At 42.9% G+C, this 17,897-nt stretch overlaps 1 protein-coding gene across 5 annotated transcripts in view; it reads left to right on the forward strand.

Moving 5' to 3' along the window:
- The first annotated feature begins 4,607 nt into the window (after positions 1–4,607).
- ABCA5 (ATP binding cassette subfamily A member 5) overlaps positions 4,608–17,897 on the forward strand; it is a 36,235-nt gene continuing 22,945 nt past the window's right edge. The window contains exons 1-13 of one of the 5 annotated variants that reach the window (XM_068913344.1): positions 4,608–4,704; positions 6,782–6,908; positions 7,717–7,869; positions 8,235–8,386; positions 8,472–8,593; positions 9,324–9,528; positions 10,693–10,851; positions 11,650–11,747; positions 12,754–12,983; positions 14,406–14,547; positions 15,288–15,476; positions 15,819–15,966; positions 16,865–17,033. In XM_068913344.1, coding sequence (XP_068769445.1) covers positions 8,489–8,593; positions 9,324–9,528; positions 10,693–10,851; positions 11,650–11,747; positions 12,754–12,983; positions 14,406–14,547; positions 15,288–15,476; positions 15,819–15,966; positions 16,865–17,033 — 1,445 coding nt within the window. In that variant the 5' untranslated portion in view covers positions 4,608–4,704; positions 6,782–6,908; positions 7,717–7,869; positions 8,235–8,386; positions 8,472–8,488. Of the gene's footprint in view, positions 4,705–6,781; positions 6,909–7,716; positions 7,870–8,234; positions 8,387–8,471; positions 8,594–9,323; positions 9,529–10,692; positions 10,852–11,647; positions 11,748–12,753; positions 12,988–14,405; positions 14,548–15,287; positions 15,477–15,818; positions 15,967–16,864; positions 17,034–17,897 lie in introns of those variants that run through there. The other 4 variants (XM_068913343.1, XM_068913346.1, XM_068913348.1 and 1 more) reach the window with 4 other exon arrangements.

Below are 17,897 nucleotides of genomic sequence, written 5' to 3' on the forward strand. Positions count from 1 at the left end.
TTTCAGCATCCTTGGACGAAATCATTTGAGCATTCCCGGGTTTTCTGCAGACTCTCTGCTGAACGTGAGGAGAAGTCAGAGCAGGCACCCTCTTCCCGCCTGTGACGTAAAAGCCATGCTGGAGCCAAAAGTATAGTGACAGGAGGAGGACACGGATCCACAAAACTGAAATCCATGTATAAGGTTCCAGCTCTGGCCATCTAGTTGTCATCTACATGCAGAACTTGTTCTTCCTTCTCTCCGTAGTACTGCAAAGGATCTGTGGAACTCCCCTATGTGATTTCAGGAAATAATGGCTGTTCTGACATAGGCATTTCTCTCTCTGTTCCATATTCAGGCGTAGAATATATTGCACAATGATTTCTCTAGCAGAATGAGCAGGGACTCTAGCAAAAAATTTGCAAAAGGGTTCTTTGTGATTGTAATGTTCACTTTTTTTCTTTTTAAATTAAAGGCTGAGTCACTAACTACTCAAAAAAAGGAAACTCAGTTGCTTCACATTTCCTTTTCGAAACACTTTGTATGATCATATTAGAACTTTAGTGTGTTGAACAACCATTTCCTTAGGTGAGAAACCAACAGCTGCGTACAACATCGAGCAGTTCCCAAGTATTCAGTGAAGCATTTCCGTGAGGAGATTCTCCAGAAAGAAAGTGAATGTCCATGCAGAGTTTGTCAGGGAAGAAGTGCTATTCTCCACGTGCCGTGGTGGCTTCAGAGTTCCTGGTCCAATGCAGATTAGTAAATCAGCGGAGTGATGAGAACGGGAAAAAATTCTCACCATTTTCGCACGAGCCGTCGGTCATTTGTGTACAGAAAGAAAACTTGAGACTTACTAGCATAAACACTGGCAAGATACTGAGTTCCAAATTCCAAGATTTCCTTACATTTTTGAATTACAAATTCCAAACTTAAACTCTACCTGCTTAGTTATGTTTGCCACGTAGAAACAGAAAACAGCAGTCAAAGGAGGAGCTAATGAAACACTATCACTTTAGCCTCAGCCACCACTATACCGACTCCAAATAGGGCCTTCTTTCAGCATTACTTACATAAACCGTTTGTCATCTCTTTTAACCATCTCCTTTGCTTCGGTGTTGGATATCTGGAAACTGAAGGCAGACTAACCACTGAAGCGAAGAGAAAAGGTTGGGGGCTGCCTTATAACTGAAGAAAAAACTTCCTGCCATCTGGCACAAAAGTTACCAAACCTTATCGCAAGGAGCTGCTCCGATTTCCTTAAACCGTTCAAGCCATTGTAAGGGCTCGCAGCCTCACCCTCAGCACCGAGGGCTCTCAAGAGTTATAGGCCCACTTAGCTGGAAAACGCCTCGAGCAGGTAACGCGGTTCCCACGCTAGCCAGGATGCCCCAGCCCCTTCACCCCTTCAGTGCTCAGAGACCTCGCTGTCCTCAAAGCCACCCCTCATGAATTACCTACTGTCTTTAAGAGAATTGCAACTCAAACTTACTCAACAGATCATTCAGGAAAAGTATTTAACCTTCCCTTGTCAGACTCTTGTAATTTAGTTTAAGCACCAACTGTTTCGACTATGAAGTGTTTGCACTGAACTCCCTCAGCAGCAGGGAAACATCCAAAATCTTAAAATAAATGCACAAACATTACTGTCTGCTCCCTAATGCTTAACTGTTCTGCCAGGTGTAATCTTTCAATACGTTTGTTATGGACTGCACCCTTGACTTTGATGCTGGTGAAAAAATGCCTTTCTGGAGAAGTGAAAGCTTTGCCATTTTGAGGTAAGTAGAAACTATAGTTCTATAGTCTAAGTTTCTGTAAAAAAGATAGGATAGCTTGTACCTAGCGAACCCTTGTTCAGTATTCACACAGCTTTGTTGCATTATTTCCATTGCCTGGTTTTAGGTGCTTAGAACTTTAGCTAAGTAAAATTGCTTCCTCTTGAATTGAAAGTTTTTTGCTAAGATGTTGGAGATTTTTCTGATTACTACTGTTTGAAATAAGGAATATGCATTTCTTCCGCAGATGCAGACTCCTTTTGGCCTTCAACAAATTGCATAACTCCTGCCTGGCTTTCTGTATCTATTAATGGAGATTATATTTAAGGCACCTGAACACACAGGGATGTTGTAAAAATTAATTAGGTAATGGTTTTAATGTGCTTTGAAGATGAAAAGCATTGAAGTATTTTAGATGATAAGTACTCTGTGCAAGCTCTCTCCCTCTTCTGAGGAGTGTTTTTGACTTGCTTGCTGTACTGGATGCTGCAGCACGTATGCTTTGTGGCACGCTAGCATCATGCCATGTTTCCCAAAAACTGCAACAACAACGCCCAGCGTGATGGGTGTCAGTTACTGCTGCTAGAGTCACCTATTTGAAACCAGAATGTATTTTAGGTCATGTTATCTTCCCATATGACATAGTCTGAAACATCTGTGCGTTCTTTGGCATAGAAGAGCGCAATGATTTGGACCGACTGCATGTGAAACCTCTTCAGTGCTCTGTGCAGACTGTTCACTTTGCCGTTGCTATGAATTGCGTTAAGATGGGCTATTGCTAGAGATACCACGCTCTGAGCTCTCTCCCTGATGGACTATATTTGAGGTGAACAAGAGGTATCAACCTCATGATGAGGGGCTGTTATGCTAAAATACCCTAAACTGCCAGGATCGTCAAACCTTCTGGGTAGAACGTAAGTAGCTAAAGTTAGTTTCAAGTATAAAAGGCAAACATCAAAGTGAGCAGAAGAATTCAGCCCTAGACAGGCCTTCTGTTATATTTAATGCTAGACAGATGAAGATAAGTTACTTTTCTTGAAACTCAAGTTTTGCCATTGTATTTACTTGGTATTCATTAGGCAAAATTAGGCATGATTTATTAGGCATTTGTATCTAATGCTCTTTGTTGGGTGGAATTTAGAAGAAAAAAGAAAGTTTTCTAGCCAAAGGAGCCCTTCTCGATGGCTTTTTATTTTCCTAAAGGAGGAATAGCAAGAAGATGAGATGAGACTTGATCATTTTCTAAATGTGATGTAACTGCAGACACCTGAACCCAGCCACCTGGGAGCTGCCTCACAGCTACTAGTTCTGATGTGCTGTATAGAAATAAGGAGGCATCAGGGTTGGGGAAGCTGTCACTATGCTGTGCCCAGAGTCGCATCGCTCTCGGAGGACACCTGGTGGAAGCAGTCTCATCCACAAAGCCTCCTTCGTGGTGCCTGGACCGCAGGGATATTTGCCTGGAAGCTGCCAAGCAAATGATGTTTTTGCCTCTTAATGAAGGCACTGGCAAGTCAATGACGAGGGTTGGGCATAGATGTTCTCCTGAGTTTTAAGACTGCTTTCTCTATAATGGCACTGAGTGTGCCGAAGATCACATCAGGGAGCAGAGGAGGCAGGTGGAAGATGGTCTATTGTGTCTAGGAATATGAATGCAGTGGACTAGACTCTGCAAAACTGCAAATGTGATATCTTGAATCATGAATATTCCTAATCATCATTGCATGCGAAAGTGTGAATGTAAAGGCTTCTGCACGGCCACAGTACCTAGAAACGTAAACTGAGCTTTCTATTTAGTAATGTGGCTTGAGACCCTTTTCTTCTTCCAGGTGTGGGAGCAGGCACCTGATTGCAGTTTTCCATGTAAAAATATTGAATCCAAATTGTTCTTGTTATACTGCTGCACTTCAACGCATACGTATGTGGTGCTCATACTGTCCTTATCAGGTACACAAAACCAACTCAAATGGGCATTTTGAAATACTAGCTCAAAACCTCGTCCATCAAAATACTGTGTTCCTCTGGAGGAAGCTGTTGCCAAGCAATGCTTTGTGGAGCACAGGGAGCTGCACAGTCTCTTCCTGAGCACACACACAGCTTCTCTTCTGCAGCAATGCCTCTGGGTTGAATTTTGAGCTCATCCTTTCTCCCAGGAGCTTGAAGTAGGCATTTAAAAACGAGCATGCCAAACTGGTCTCAACATTGTGAACGTGTTAAGAACTCTGTATTTTTGATCACAAAACATCCCACTTGTCCCCCAAAAGTGGGTCATTGACTAAGACGAAGGGCCTTTCCGATGTGCGCTCGAAAGGAGGAATGACTCAGCCGGCAACGTCACGCACCGTCAGCATATTCCCGCTTTCGCAGAAGCTGACCGTGCAGGGAGCCGGCACAAACGCTCAGCGTTCAGCAGTTGTTCTCAAGGCAATATTTTCCAGCGCTTGGACTGTATTTTTGGTAACGCGGACAGATACGGGCAGCTTTCAGTGGCCGGGCCTCAAATTCAACACGGCGGCTCCCGCTTCACCCTTAAAAACCCCGGCGAAAGGGGCTCCGCTCGCCGCGCAGGAGGAGGAAGAGGAGGAGGAAGAAGAAGAAGAAGAAGAAGAAGAAGAAGAAGAAGAAGAAGAAGAAGAAGAAGAAGAAGAAGAAGAAGGAGGAGGAGGAGGCGGCGGCGGCGGTGGCGGTGGCCGTGCGGCCGAGGCGATGCTCGAGGAAGGCGATGCCGGGGGGGGGGAGGAAGGCAGCCGAGCCCGGCTCCGCCGGGGGCAGCGCCGCTGCGCTGCGCTCCGCCCCGCTCCGCCCCGGGGGCGGGGGCGGCAGCAGCAGCGCGGCCGCCCCTCGCCCTGCGCCGGCCGCGGAGCGCTGCGTCCCGCCGCCGCCGCCGACCGCGACGTGCTCCGCCGGGCTGGGGGCTGGGGGCTGCGGGCAGCGGCGGCGCCGCGGGGCGGTGAGTCCCCCCGGCGGAGCGGGGGGCGCACGGGGAAGGGGGCTGGCGGCGCGGGGGGGCCACGCTGGTCACTGCGGATTTGGGGAGGGGGGGATGCTGCGCCACCGCCGTGTAGGGTGTTTATGGGAATAAAAACGGGTGGGGGATAAAAAAAAAAAAAAGCAGGGGAAGAGGAGGAGTTTTGCTATACCTGGCGGTGCGCGTCATTGCTGTGTAGTAAACGCGTTAGCACAGCGCGTCGGATTTGCTTTATTTAGTTAGTTAGTTTTTTGGGGTTTTTTCTTTTTTTTTTTTTCTTTTTTTTAGCTGGGCGGGTGTGCAAGCGTGAGGAAATCGGCTAGGAGCCAGCCGTCTAATGGGCTGGGGAAAAAGGGCAAGCGAGGAGGGTGCCTGTCGCCGGCGCTGGCAATGAGCGAGCTGCCGAAGGTCCCCGGGGAGCCGCTGCTTTGGGCAGGGAAAGCGGCAGCGCAGAGCGCCGGGCCGGAGGGAGCTGCGCTGTAAACAAGCGCTTGTGCAGTTGCATCTTCCCTCATTACCCCCCAGTTAAGTAACGATGAGTTTGGAGATAAGTGCTCCGCAGCTGCCCCTCTGGCTGGTGCTGGTCAGCAGCAGAAACATCTCTTTCCTTTGGGATTCGGATGGGGAAGGGATTTCGGGTAAAGTCCTTGTAAATGCATAAATGAAGTCCTTAGCTTAAATAATTCAAGGCCAATGAAAGGCACGTCGGAATTTTTTTTACTTATCATTTAGTCTGTTGACTGCTTGTAGCAAGATCAATAATATTTTTTTTTAATCTTTCTGCAGATATTGTTGTCCATTGATATACTTCCTTTTTTTTCCCCCAAGCCACATTTCAGTTGGCCAAGGTTTACACGTCTTTAGCTAAAAACCGAGGCAGTGTGATTTGAAGCACAAAATCGTATAAATTGTCAGGTTGACATCTGGGGAAAAGAGGGAAATGTTTCTGAGTATCATGTTATTTTGTCCTGTAAGAATCATCAGTATTTCAGATGTGGAATTAAATGCATAAAACCAGTAATTTCCTTGAGATTGTTTGGCTGAGACACCCACGAGCAGTTGTGCTTCAGCCCCTCCTCCTATCAGTGCAAGATCATAGGGAAGTGGCTAAATTGTTGAGGACGCTTGCAGGTTAAGAGTCTTTTCATTTTGTCTAGTGTACTTATTCAAATAAATGTCTTGGCAGCTCCTTTTCCTGTTCAGCATACGCATTCGCTTTTCTGGTCTGAAGTTTCTGAAACATTTTTTACCAAGATACAGCTCTTCAACATGCAAGTGATAGTTCTCGGGGTTCTTAGTTGCTTGTAATGTAGTTTCAGAAACACTGCTGAGATGGCTTCCCAGATGCAATACCAAGAAATGAATGTATGTCCTTACAGTGACTCCCCCTTCAACCTACGTGATCTGAATTAAAGCATGGAAACATTTCAGTGGATATGCAGAAATGATGCTGTGTTTTGTTTTGTTTTGTTCTGGTTTTTTACCGGATAGAAAAAAAGGAGCAGTAGTGATTGCAGGTGATTTCATCAGCTTTGCCGCTTTTGTGGATTTCATGAAAATAGTGAAGTGTGACTGAGGGAGACTATGCTGCTTTAATCTAGTCATGTAACAAAGAAGCAGTGATGTAGCAAGGAAGTCAGTGGAGCTTCTCATTTTCTAAGTGCTCTTGAAATCTGCTCCTGAGATGCAGACAGTGGAAGTCTAAGCCCTTAGTAGTTGTGAACAGAGAGAAGAAACACTTTGATTTTTACAATCTGCAAGCAATGGCTGCGTTTCTTGGTTATTTTTAAAACTCTCTGCTGTCATTTTAAAGCGTTTCTTGCTTGAAAATGTCTAGTGCTAGTGCATCCTTTTTCTTTCTACAAGAATTAATTAGTAGCATTATGGTGGCATTTAAGCATTTTGTTTTTTATAGAAGGGAAAAAAAAAGATGTTTATTTTTTAAAATAGAATTAATTTCAGTGCTATTAAAGGCACTCTAAGAGTTGGATGCTGGCTCTGGCTGGAACCTGTTCCCAAGGCTTCATTTTCAGTGCGCTTGCAAACACGTCTCCTGCAGGCCCTCACGCGGCGTGTGCCTGGCTGGAGCCTCGCTGCCTCGCGGGTGACCGCTGACCGAACGGGCTCCGAGCATCTGCGAACCTGCCTGTGCAGAGCCAAGTTCAGCATCGGAGCCTGAGAAAGCAGTGAGTGGTGGTTCTGTTTACTTTCAGGTGTCTTTCCTCTCCTCTCTTTCCTCCCACGCTTACAGAAATGCGTGCTTTGATATACATGCCTAGCTATAAGCAGTTTGCTCATTTTAAGTTTTTCATTGCACAAGCTTAAGCTCATAGCACTGGTGCTGACATCTGAGCAACCTCATGGGTTACTTCAGTAACATGAGATAATGTTTGAATTCCCAAAATAGGTTTCCATGTTATAATATAGCTTAGGAAGGAGCCTGAAAATGTGTGTTGTCTAAAAGATAGCAGAGCAGCCAAGTCCTGTTGCAGGACTGCTTTGAATGTGCAGCCACCAAAAACATTTGTCAATTTTTCGATTAACGGTCAATAACCAGAAAACCTGGAATACAGATAAATTCTTAAAGTCTGTACTGAGTTTTGACTCAAATGTTGAAAAAATGACTGAATTGTTTACCTGTGGCATAGAGGCGTTGCTGCAGGTAAGACTCGTGGCCCAAGATGTTGGTTCCCTGTGGGAGCAGTCTCAGAAGAGAACGTTTTGGTACAGAGAGTTTCAGTTTCCATCCATCTGCCATTTGGATGGTTTCTTCTTGTGGCATCCCAACCGTCTTTCCGTTAGAAGGGGATGCTAGACGCGAGACATGCCCCTGAGTTTGCAAGACCCTGCCGTATAACTAGTTTGGCACCAATCTTCTTAGCTGGGCTAGTAAGATAAGAGCTATAAATGGTGGTGGTAATCATTTAGAGTTGCTTGCATCTGCCAAGAAGTGTAAAGACTTGCACTTGTTGTCCTGTGATCTTTCTTGGGCAGTTAACGATTACATTTCAACTTTATATGCGAGGAAATGGAGATAGAGATTAAACAGTGACTTCAAACCTCTGACAGTGAGTTGGTGGCCGAACTCGGAATAAAAACCTGATTACTCCCCAACCTCCCCAACCTACTGTTCACTCTGCTCATAAGGTACGTCTTGCTAGAATTTAAATGGTGCCTGTTGAAAGAGCATTTTCAAATCTGTTTGGGTTTTTTTTTCCAAACGTTTGTGTTCATCGCTGCCGGAGTGTTCATTCTGCTTGCCTAATGAAAAGGTAAGTTAGGAAAATAAGTAGTATTGGATCCACTGCAGTAAAAAGGATTGCTCACAGTTAATTGAACAGTTTGCCTGGGGCGATATGTCTCTCTTTAAATGCATTGGTCTGGCTAGCTGCCCTGAGCTCGTGTGTTGCACATTGGAATTATGCACTGAGATGAATATATTTGTTTATAGTATACGTGTAATAAAATGAAAGTAAGCCGAGGTTAGCTTGAGTCTTGTTAACTTTGCACAGAGCTGATCCTGTCTTTGAGTGGAAGATCGCTCAGAGGACATCCTGAGGTCTCTCCCAGGCCTGGCATGTAACAGCTCTCTGATTGTCAATGAGTACTAACAACTTCTCGATGTAACAGGCCTGGCATGTGTATTGGAGAGCGTTCTTTAGAGGTAACGAGTGCTGTAACAGCCTGGCTTTTGTGTTTTTAAATTATTCTGTTGTTTCATTTTTTTGTTTGTTTGTTTTTCTGTTAAGCAAACTAGTCTTGAAAAATGGCACCAGGCACTCAGAGAGAGGCAGGAGTATGGAGACAAACCAAAGCTCTTTTATTCAAGAACTGTCTCATTAAATGTAGGACTAAAAAGAGTAGCGTTCAGGTAAGTGGAGTGCTTGTTCACTGTTGTATTTGTGTCCGCAGTTACTCTGCGTTTAAGTGATTCCTGAATTGGAGGCAACGCTCAGCTTCGTTGCAGTATTTCTGAAGCTTCAAGGTCTGCTCTGATTTCTGGTTTGAAATAGGCTTTTTCAGAAGCTGTTAGGATTCTTGGACTGGAAGTGTTTCGTAAGAATGTAAGGCATTACCCAGAAGATCTCCTTGAATTCATAGTGCCATCTTAGTGCACTTTCAAAAAAGTCTGCGTGCTTCTTGGGGATCATAGCTGGCTGGTGTTGTAGGCCTAGACCTCTTTAAAAGATTGTTATCTCTTGTAAAGGTTTAGCCATCTGCGAAGATAATGTGTATGATATTGTAAGGGAAGTTCTAAGATGAGCAAGAAACACTGTAATGCTTGGCTTGGCTTGTTTAATGGTTCATGGTCTGTATTTTGCTTTTTTTCTAAATAGATAAATTTACTGATACTTGGAGTGGGTGGAATTTATCCCTTTGTACCTTAAAATGGCTTACCAACACATGCTATTAAATCCTGCCACAGTGCCAGAGAAGATTTTGGCATGAAAGGCACTCAATCTGTTATCTGCATTGAAAACATTAAGGACTCCTCACAGTCGAGCAATCAGAGAGACAGCCCCTTCTTTAAACTTTGTGTAACTCAGGAAATTCTTTTTCTACTACTTCTAAGTTCTCCTTTGTTATATTTCTTTGTACAGGAAATCCTTTTCCCGCTCTTCTTCTTATTTTGGTTAATACTCATGAGCATGATGCACCCGCATAGGAAATACGGCGAGGTACCTGACACCGATCTTGGTACTCTAGATACCTCCTTGCTGGTGAATTTTGTCGTTGGATACACGCCGCCAACCAGCATGGCAAGAGAAATCATGAAGAAAGTGGCTTTCGATAACTTTGAGGATGGTATACTGAATGCCTAAGCGTTTTGTTTTTCTAAGTATATCTCATGCTGTGGCTTGTGTTTAAAGAGGAAGTTCGCTGTTACTGCTAATGGTAGATCAGACCTGTCCCCTTCTGACAGGCTGGAAAGCATTTCTTTTCCATCACAGCTAAAGAGAACAGACTGTGAAGACACTTTTTGTTTGTTTGGTAAATATTCTTGCATTGCCACCTCATAGCTCATGTTTCCCTGTTACAGCTAACGAGTGTTACTTAGCTAAGAGAAAGGTTTTCAAAGCCAATGCAAAGTATCAAAAGCCATTGAAACACTCTAGAACTAATTAGTACTTATACTGTGACATCCTGTGGTAAATTGAATAGATGATACTGATCTGCAGATACTCTAGGTTGAGTTTTCAATCCTGTTGTTACTATGAAAACAATCTTTTTTTTTTTTTTTTTAAATGATGGTTCCCATTAGCACTGTGTCGCCACCTTGATTTTAAGTGATTTTTTTTTTTTAAAGCACTTTTTCTGCATAGCTAACACAGCTAGGGGTAACTGGTCTATCCGAAACCACTCTGTTGTATTTTTAGTTCGGTGTCTTTGATTCTCTTCCTTGTGGTATTCGTGCTTCAAAGGTATCGCTCAGATACAGCACAGCCTGATGTCTGCGTTTTCATTATGGGAATCCTATTCTGTTTATAGTAAATGAGTCCGCTTTCTGCCTTCAAAGTCTGTTCTCCCTTAAAACTGCTGCTGTGCTTTCTGTGTGCTGAAAGCTGAAGTCCTTTGTTGAAATCAGTGGCAAAATATTATATTTTCATATATTTATCCTCTATGCCAGTTAATCTGTCCCTGTTGAAAAGTACTGGTACTTGCAAATAAATTCTCAGATAGCAGCTTCTGTGCCCAAATTTTCTGCAGGTTGGAACAGGAGAAATGGGGAAAAAGGACTGAGGGAATGGTGCTGGGGTAAACTTCCCTTTGAATTACTCACCCTGCTGTTAACGTGACACTACTGCAGGCTATATTCACGCTTTACTAGGAGAAAAACATAGACCTATATATATCCAAAACCAAATAAATTATTAATGACTGGCATGACTTTGCTTTAAAATAAACTATGTTGCACAGTTTTTCTTGCTGCTGATACCTAAATCAACATGATAATGTGTTATCTTGCAGGCATAATCACAGAAGAATATTTAAGTGAAGAAGAACTGCAAGAGGCTGGTGCTTTTAAACCCTCAAACTTTGTGGGTGTAGTATTCAAGGATGCTATGTCCTACCAGCTCAGATTTCCTGATTCTGTTACCATGTCCTCTGTTTACATGGAATCGAGAGGTACACGTGCACATTCCTATTTTTACTCCTTAGGGGAATAAACTGGAAAATGATTTCCCTTTTTTTTTTTGGCCTGATGTTGCGTGCTACAATACACGAAGCCGTATGGAGCGCTGCCTAATTTAGCGTAACGCAGAAATGCGTGAGATGCGCAGGTAAGCTTCAGTGCGGTGCCAGCCTGGAGCAGCTTGGCAGCTCGCGCTGCTGCAGCTGCCGTGGCCCCGTGGTTCAGGGCCAGGCCTTGTGCTGGCGGCGCGCTCCTGGCCGCACTGCGCCGTGCAGGCGTGCTCTCTGCCGCATAGCGTGCAGGTCTGTGGACCCGCTGCATCCTGGTGTGACTGGGCTTTTTCAGTAAAGCAGCTTTGCAGGTGTTGAGAGCGTAGGAGACGGCGGTGCTCCACGGGTTTTTTGTTCTGGGGTTTGGGGGTTTTTTTGATAGCACTTCATAAGCCATTCCAGATTATCTGGTAACTCATCAGATCCTATTATCCTTTCACTGTTGCTATAGCAGTTATAAGCTTAATAGTGTATCCCTCGTGCTGTTTGTCTGCCCTGGGGAGGGGATCCTTTTGAATACAAATTAGTCCTTTATGTTTTTTAGAGACACATATATATATATATAGATATAGATACAGATATATGTGCGTGTGTGTGTATAAATATATATATGTGGGTTTTTTTTGGTAGTTGTTTCTACTACTTATAAGGGATTGCATCATCCTGTGGCATCTTTACATCGAGAGTAGGGCAACTGTAACACCAGCTTTTTGTTTTTTGAAACGCCTTTATTTTCTGTAGCCAGTTGTTCTAGCTTGGTGAAAGGATGTGAATCTGTAACGTACTGGCACTCAGGATTTACGGCTCTGCAAGCCTGTATTGATGCAGCGATTATACAGGTAAGTGTAAATAAACAGTGTAGTAAGAGCAAAGAATTTCCAGTCTTTGAGTTGCCTTCGCTCTGAATGTTTCTGTGATGTTATCTGTTAACTGCATAAAATACCTTACCAACCATTGGCTTACATCTATTGAGGAGGCAGGATTTTTTTTTGTGGGTTTTGCCGTATTGTGTACCGAAATGTTCTTGCCTAGTTCAGTACTGCAGACATTTGTCATCTTTTTGTGTTTAAATGACTCTGAAGTATATGTGATAGCAATCATTAAAATATAAGTGTTTGGCAGTAGTCACTCCAAAATGATACTTCAGATGCTGCAACAAAACGGGCAGCGGTTTGCTGGGCTGCTTTCCTCCCCACGCGCGCGCGTGCACATACCCTCTTGTGCTGCAAGCACTATTCATTAGTCTCTGCTGCTGTAGAATTTGCCTTGCTGTTTTGTTCCTGGTTGGTATTTGCAATACCTTTTAAAGTATTTCTCTCCCATCGCACCTCTCTCGGTAAGTCTCATCTTTTTAGGTGATAGGAATTGCAAAGCTGTTGTCCATTTAATCTCTGTCTCTTCAGATGTTCTCCTGTTTCTGTGCTTTCGGATTGGGATTTGGGGAAATTAAGGTCTCCGAGTTTCTTTGAAGTCTCCAGATCTTTCCACGTCAGTGAAGCTATAACCTAGCTGCAGGAATGATTTAGCAGAGTTTTATGAGTTGCCACGTGTCAGCTGAGCGGTGGTAACTGCCTGTTGCACGTGTGTAAGGTAAAACAAGTCAGCTTAAGTTGCAGTGGAGGAGATCGGCACTGCTGTGAGCGTCCTCACAGGTGTCTGAGCTGAGGGGACGCTTAACTGTGCATCAGCTGAGCGGTAGCAACTTCTTCATCAGTCTAAGCCCTTATTCATTGTGGTCTGTTAGCAGGTTGCAAGCCTGCCAAAACCACAGCCGTTCTTCCGAGCGGAATGGGGATGTAAAATCAGAAACGATGCAAGAGAAACTCTTCTCTCTTTTCCTTTTAGCTGAAGACTAATCAGTCAGTTTGGGAACAGCTTGAATTAACAAGAGCTGTCGTTATGGGAGAGGCTGCGGTGATGGAAATAGACAATTTTCCTCGTGCAATCATTTTAATTTACCTAGTAATTGCTTTTTCACCTTTTGGATATTATTTGGCAATTCATATTGTGGCAGAAAAGGAAAGGAAGTTGAAGGAATTCTTAAAAATATTGGGACTTCATGACACTGCTTTTTGGTATGTGAGTATTCAGTATAACCTGTTCATTACGGAAAAGATTTTTAAAAGGGGAAAAAAAAACTTGTCTCTCCTATTCTCTGCTCTGGAAAATCTGACACAGATACTTACAGTATCATAGCATTAGGCATGATTTTATAAGTAAATACTAGGGTAATGCTGCTTCATTTATAAATAAAGGATTATACCAGACTTGGAGGGATTGAATGAAATGATGCATGAGATTTTTATGTAATGGTTTTGTCATTTTTAATGTTTTGGCTCAGTAACTCCTCCTTTTGAGGCTAAACAGGTAACATGCAGTCTCTCTTCAGAGCTTGTCTGCAGCATTTCCCCAACTCGCAATTAATCCAATCTAACTCTGTAATTTTAACATGACGGAAAGAAAAGTCTGAACAGCAGGTTTTAAATTGTTCCTCCACTGTGATGGAAATTGTCCTGTGTAATACAACATTTTTCCCCCCCCCCACATAAGTGGCTGTACTAATATGAAACCATCAGTAGCTGTAGAGCTAAAACAGGGTGTAGCTTTGCCCTTGCAGCAGTGGTGGCCCACAGCATCTTAGGACCTTGTCCTGGTGCATTATAACAACCATCTGTGATTGGGTTTTGTCTGGTTGTTTTTGTTCTGTTTTTTTAATTGAAGCTCTTTTTTGACATTAAATTGTTTTTTGTTTTGTGATACGTCCTTAGTGACGAGTCATCTTTAGAATGAGTTACATCCTTCACCTGCAGTGTTGGCTAGCGGTCTGCACTTGCTCCTCCTGCATCAGTATTTGTTAAGAATTTGTGATCTTGAGAGAGTCATTTTACCTTTTGGCTTCGGGGAATCCCTGTGTAAAATGGGAGCGGTGTGCAAGGGCCTGTTGTTAACGCAGCTTTGATAGACTGCTGGAAAAAACCTGACCAGCTTGCTTGGGAGGAAGATGTGTCACCTGTAAGAATTTGTTTCCTGAGATCTGAATTGCTCCCGGACTTTCACCTCTGTTTTTATACAGAAGAGTATTTTATTACCCTGCCCAGCTACTGGAATGATAATTTAACGTATTAAATTTTAAATAGAATTTCTTTAATTATTGAAACGTACTACTCAATTACCCTCTTTTGGTTAAACTAGGGAATTAATTAGGCAAGTTCAAAAAATATCATGAATCATCTAATTGTTTCTTTTTGGTGCAGTTGGTGTCGATGTGCGTGCTCTAGCGCTTTGAACAATTATGTTGATATTTACTAGAGCTCTTTTCTATTGGGGGCTGTTGTTTTGTTGCAAGCCTGTCCTTTGGGGCAGCTGTCAGGGATATTAGAGAGTTGTAGTTTCATAGTTTCAGCTACTTTTGTGTGTGAATAATTCCGACTGAATTCATTCATTCTTTTTTTTTTTTTTTTTGGTGCCCCTTCCCTCCCTCCCGCTTTTGCTTGTAGGCTTTCCTGGGTGCTGCTCTACACAAGTTTGATTTTCGTCATGTCCATTCTTATGGCGGTCATTGCCACAGCGTCTTCGCTCTTTCCCCAGAGCAGTGCCTTTGTGATATTTCTTCTTTTTTTTCTGTATGGAATCTCTTCAGTAAGTATTCTCGATCTCGTTGAATTCGGCCGTCCTGTCCAAGGGTTTTTCCTTCCTGCCTGATACTGTTCTCTTTTCCTGGACAGCTTGGATGTAGTTTTGGTAGAACAAAATAGTAACCAGGTGCCTCATGTGCCCCATCCCCTTTCTGTAGTCCGCTCTGGTTCTGGTGCTTGTACAGGTCTCGACTGCGGCTATGAGAAACGGCTTTCCTTACCGAAGTACTTGAGTTTATAGTCATCATCTGTCTTTGAGCAGAAAATGCAGCACAGGACTATTTTGAAGTCCCAAACCATGCCCTCTTCTAAACATTTGCTATTACTATATAGTATAATGCTGAAAGCCTAATTAAACTGAAGAATCAATGTAATATAGCAAATTACTTGTCTGTGTTTATAATCAAATAGTTTAAAAATATTTATTTACTGTATACCCTTTAAAACAGGGTAACTGACTAGAATGTGTATGCATACTGCAAAGTATGCCTTCATATTTTTCTTTCATAGCTCTCGTCTATGGTCCCTTGCCCAGCATCTTTGGGAAACCTGTTGCTTCGCATGGTCTGTTTTTAAAGCACTTGTAGGCCTTGGGTTAATGCTGAATGGTCTGTATCAGGAAAGTGATTTGGTTAGCAGAGACAAAAATGAAGTTATGGTCTTTCTACTTTACATTTTCTATGCTTTGTTATGGTTTTTTTTAATATATTACCTTGTTATACTTTCTGATCTGTTTGTTCTTAGGTTTTCTTTGCACTTATGCTGACACCTCTATTTAAAAAGTCAAAAAATGTGGGTATAGTTGAATTCTTGGCGACACTGGCTTTTGGTTTTGTGGGTCTTTATATTGTCCTTCTGGAAGATTTCCCAAAGTCGTCTGTGTGGATTCTGAGCCCCTTGTGTCAGTGCACCTTCCTGATTGGCATCGCAGAGGTAAACAGCCTTGTACTTCTCGGAGCGCAGCCTCGTAGCGGTGATTTGTCTCGCGTCACCTTGAGTGCGGTAGTGATGTAGATATATTCTTAAATAGTTTAACTTTTTTTTAAAAACTAATGATGGTGGGGGAAAATTGCCTGTCTTCATAAACTCTCTATGGCAATTTTAATATCAAGTAAAATACAGTGGACCCGTCACACAAGCGTTACTCTTTGTTTGTTGCTGTGATCTCGGTCGCTTTTTGATCTTTTCTGTTCCTAAGTTTTGCACCCTGTCATTTCGTTCGGCTGATAAAATTGCAGGTCTGTAACGTTTCCGTCTGTTCGTGTTTGTTGGCAGGTCATGCATTTAGAAGATTATGAAGACGGTGCAACTTTTTCGAATCTAAATCATGGTCCTTACCCACTCTTTCTCTCTCTTATTTTATTGGTGCTGGATAGCATATTTTATCTGCTTGTAGCTGTCTACCTTGATCAGGTTATTCCAGGTATGTTCATGGGAGAAACTGAACTGCACTTGCTAACGTCACAAATTCCTGAAATCCCGGGCCCCCCCAGTTTGAAGTCAGTGGCAGAGTTAGGTGGAATTTCTGAACAACGAGGTCCTTTCTCAGTGGCTCCGATGTGCTGTGATACTGCTGCTCAGCCCCTTGACACTGTAGTGTTTGTCCAATTCCTCCTCTGTGGAGAAAGGAGATGGTGCCTGCTGTTCACAAATATATTTTTAATTATGGCTTAGACTACTTTTCACTGAAATAATTTTTATGATAATAAAACTGTGAGAGGGGAGGAGGAGTGTTAGCATGGTTAGAATTGATTGCTTTTAGATATGTCAGCTAATTTTTTTGTTTTTGTATCAAACAATCTTTTTAAAAGGAAGAGCTTCGTTACTGGGTTAAATAGTGTCTCAGCCTTTGCAATTTGTTTTTACAGAGTTGAAAATGAAAGACTGCTTTGCCTGCTCCAGACCTTTCCCTACCGTGACAGCGGTAGTTTTAACCCAGAACATAGAACAAAGTTGTTAATCGTGCTACTAATCCCTGGTTAGGCCCTTCAGCTCCCTTTGCTTGTGATCTCTGTTTCTTTATACCGTATGTATTTAAATCACCGTTCTTTCAGTGCTAAGGATTTTTCCGGAGTAGAAAGAGATTTCTGCATGTATTTAAATACTTAGAGAAACTAGAATCTGCTAGGAGCACTGATGGGAATGATGGCTTAAATGCAGATAGCGTAAACTTGGCTGCCTAAACCCCTCCAGCCTCAGGACGTGCGCTGGCTCCTCAACTTGCCGCAGGATTGCTCATAGGTTTTATAGCCAAAACTCCAATAGTGAGGTACATCTACAGTTACTGTTAAGAAGTTTTATTTTTCTCTGTTATTATTCAGGGGAGTTTGGACTACGCCGAACATCGTTTTTCTTCATGAAGCCCTCGTTTTGGTCAAAGCGCAGAAAAAATTACAAAGAATTGTATGAGAGCAGCATCAATGGCAGTTTAAGTTTCAGTGAGCTGGTTGAACCTGTGCCTTCTGAATTTCAGGGAAAAGAAGCCATCAGGTATGACTCATCCCATTCCCCAAGTTCAGTTGAGCAAATCACCTGCATTCCTCATGTTTGATGTGTGATTTGAAAATTGCTCTCATTTTTCTAGTGTGTTGATTCAAATAGCATATGGTATGCATTGCAGATAGTTCTCCACACACACAGCACAGCTATTTTCCATTCTCAATGAAGCCCCATCATCAACTACATGGATGTCCTCCAAGGATAAATCACTCGGCCTAAAGAAAGGATTTGTTTGTGTATTGTATTCCTTCAATTGGAGTCCTCTCAAAAACAGTCAGTTTTCCATTCCTTCAGTTTCACTGAGGCCACAAGAGGCGTAAGTGTTTGCAGATGTTGAAACGCCTACTCTTCTGGAAGGGCTATTTTCCGTTAGCACACATCTGAGTCTTGCTGAAGAGAGAGTTAAATTCCAGGTTTATGTGAAGGCTACGTTCTCCATAAACTGGAGAACTTCTTGGTTGTTTTACCCCAGATGTCATATGTAAGAGGGTAGAAGAAAACTGAAAAACTGATCTGCTTGCTTTCATCTTGCCCGCTTCATTTCATGTTGCCTGTTGTCTTGAGTGCTTCTCAGAGTTTATTTTCAGAATCATTCCCTTAGTCTTTGTTTTCATTATTTTCCAATAGAATAACATAATATGACCTGAGAGGAAACTTCATCTTCACTCCTCTTTGTTGACTCTGCTCCGCTCAAATAAATGCTTGAGCTTAGTGACCAGAGTTAGTCTTGTGTTGTCTGTTACTCATGTCTCTCAGGAGGTCCAGCACAGGTGGAAGGATCTGTTTCTTCTCCTGATGCTCCGATGTTCTCATGAGAACACTGAAGCCTTTTCTGCCTTATTCATCTGCCCTGGG

The sequence above is a fragment of the Struthio camelus genome, chromosome 19 (assembly GCF_040807025.1).
Source record: "Struthio camelus isolate bStrCam1 chromosome 19, bStrCam1.hap1, whole genome shotgun sequence".
NCBI classification, from domain to species: domain Eukaryota; kingdom Metazoa; phylum Chordata; class Aves; order Struthioniformes; family Struthionidae; genus Struthio; species Struthio camelus.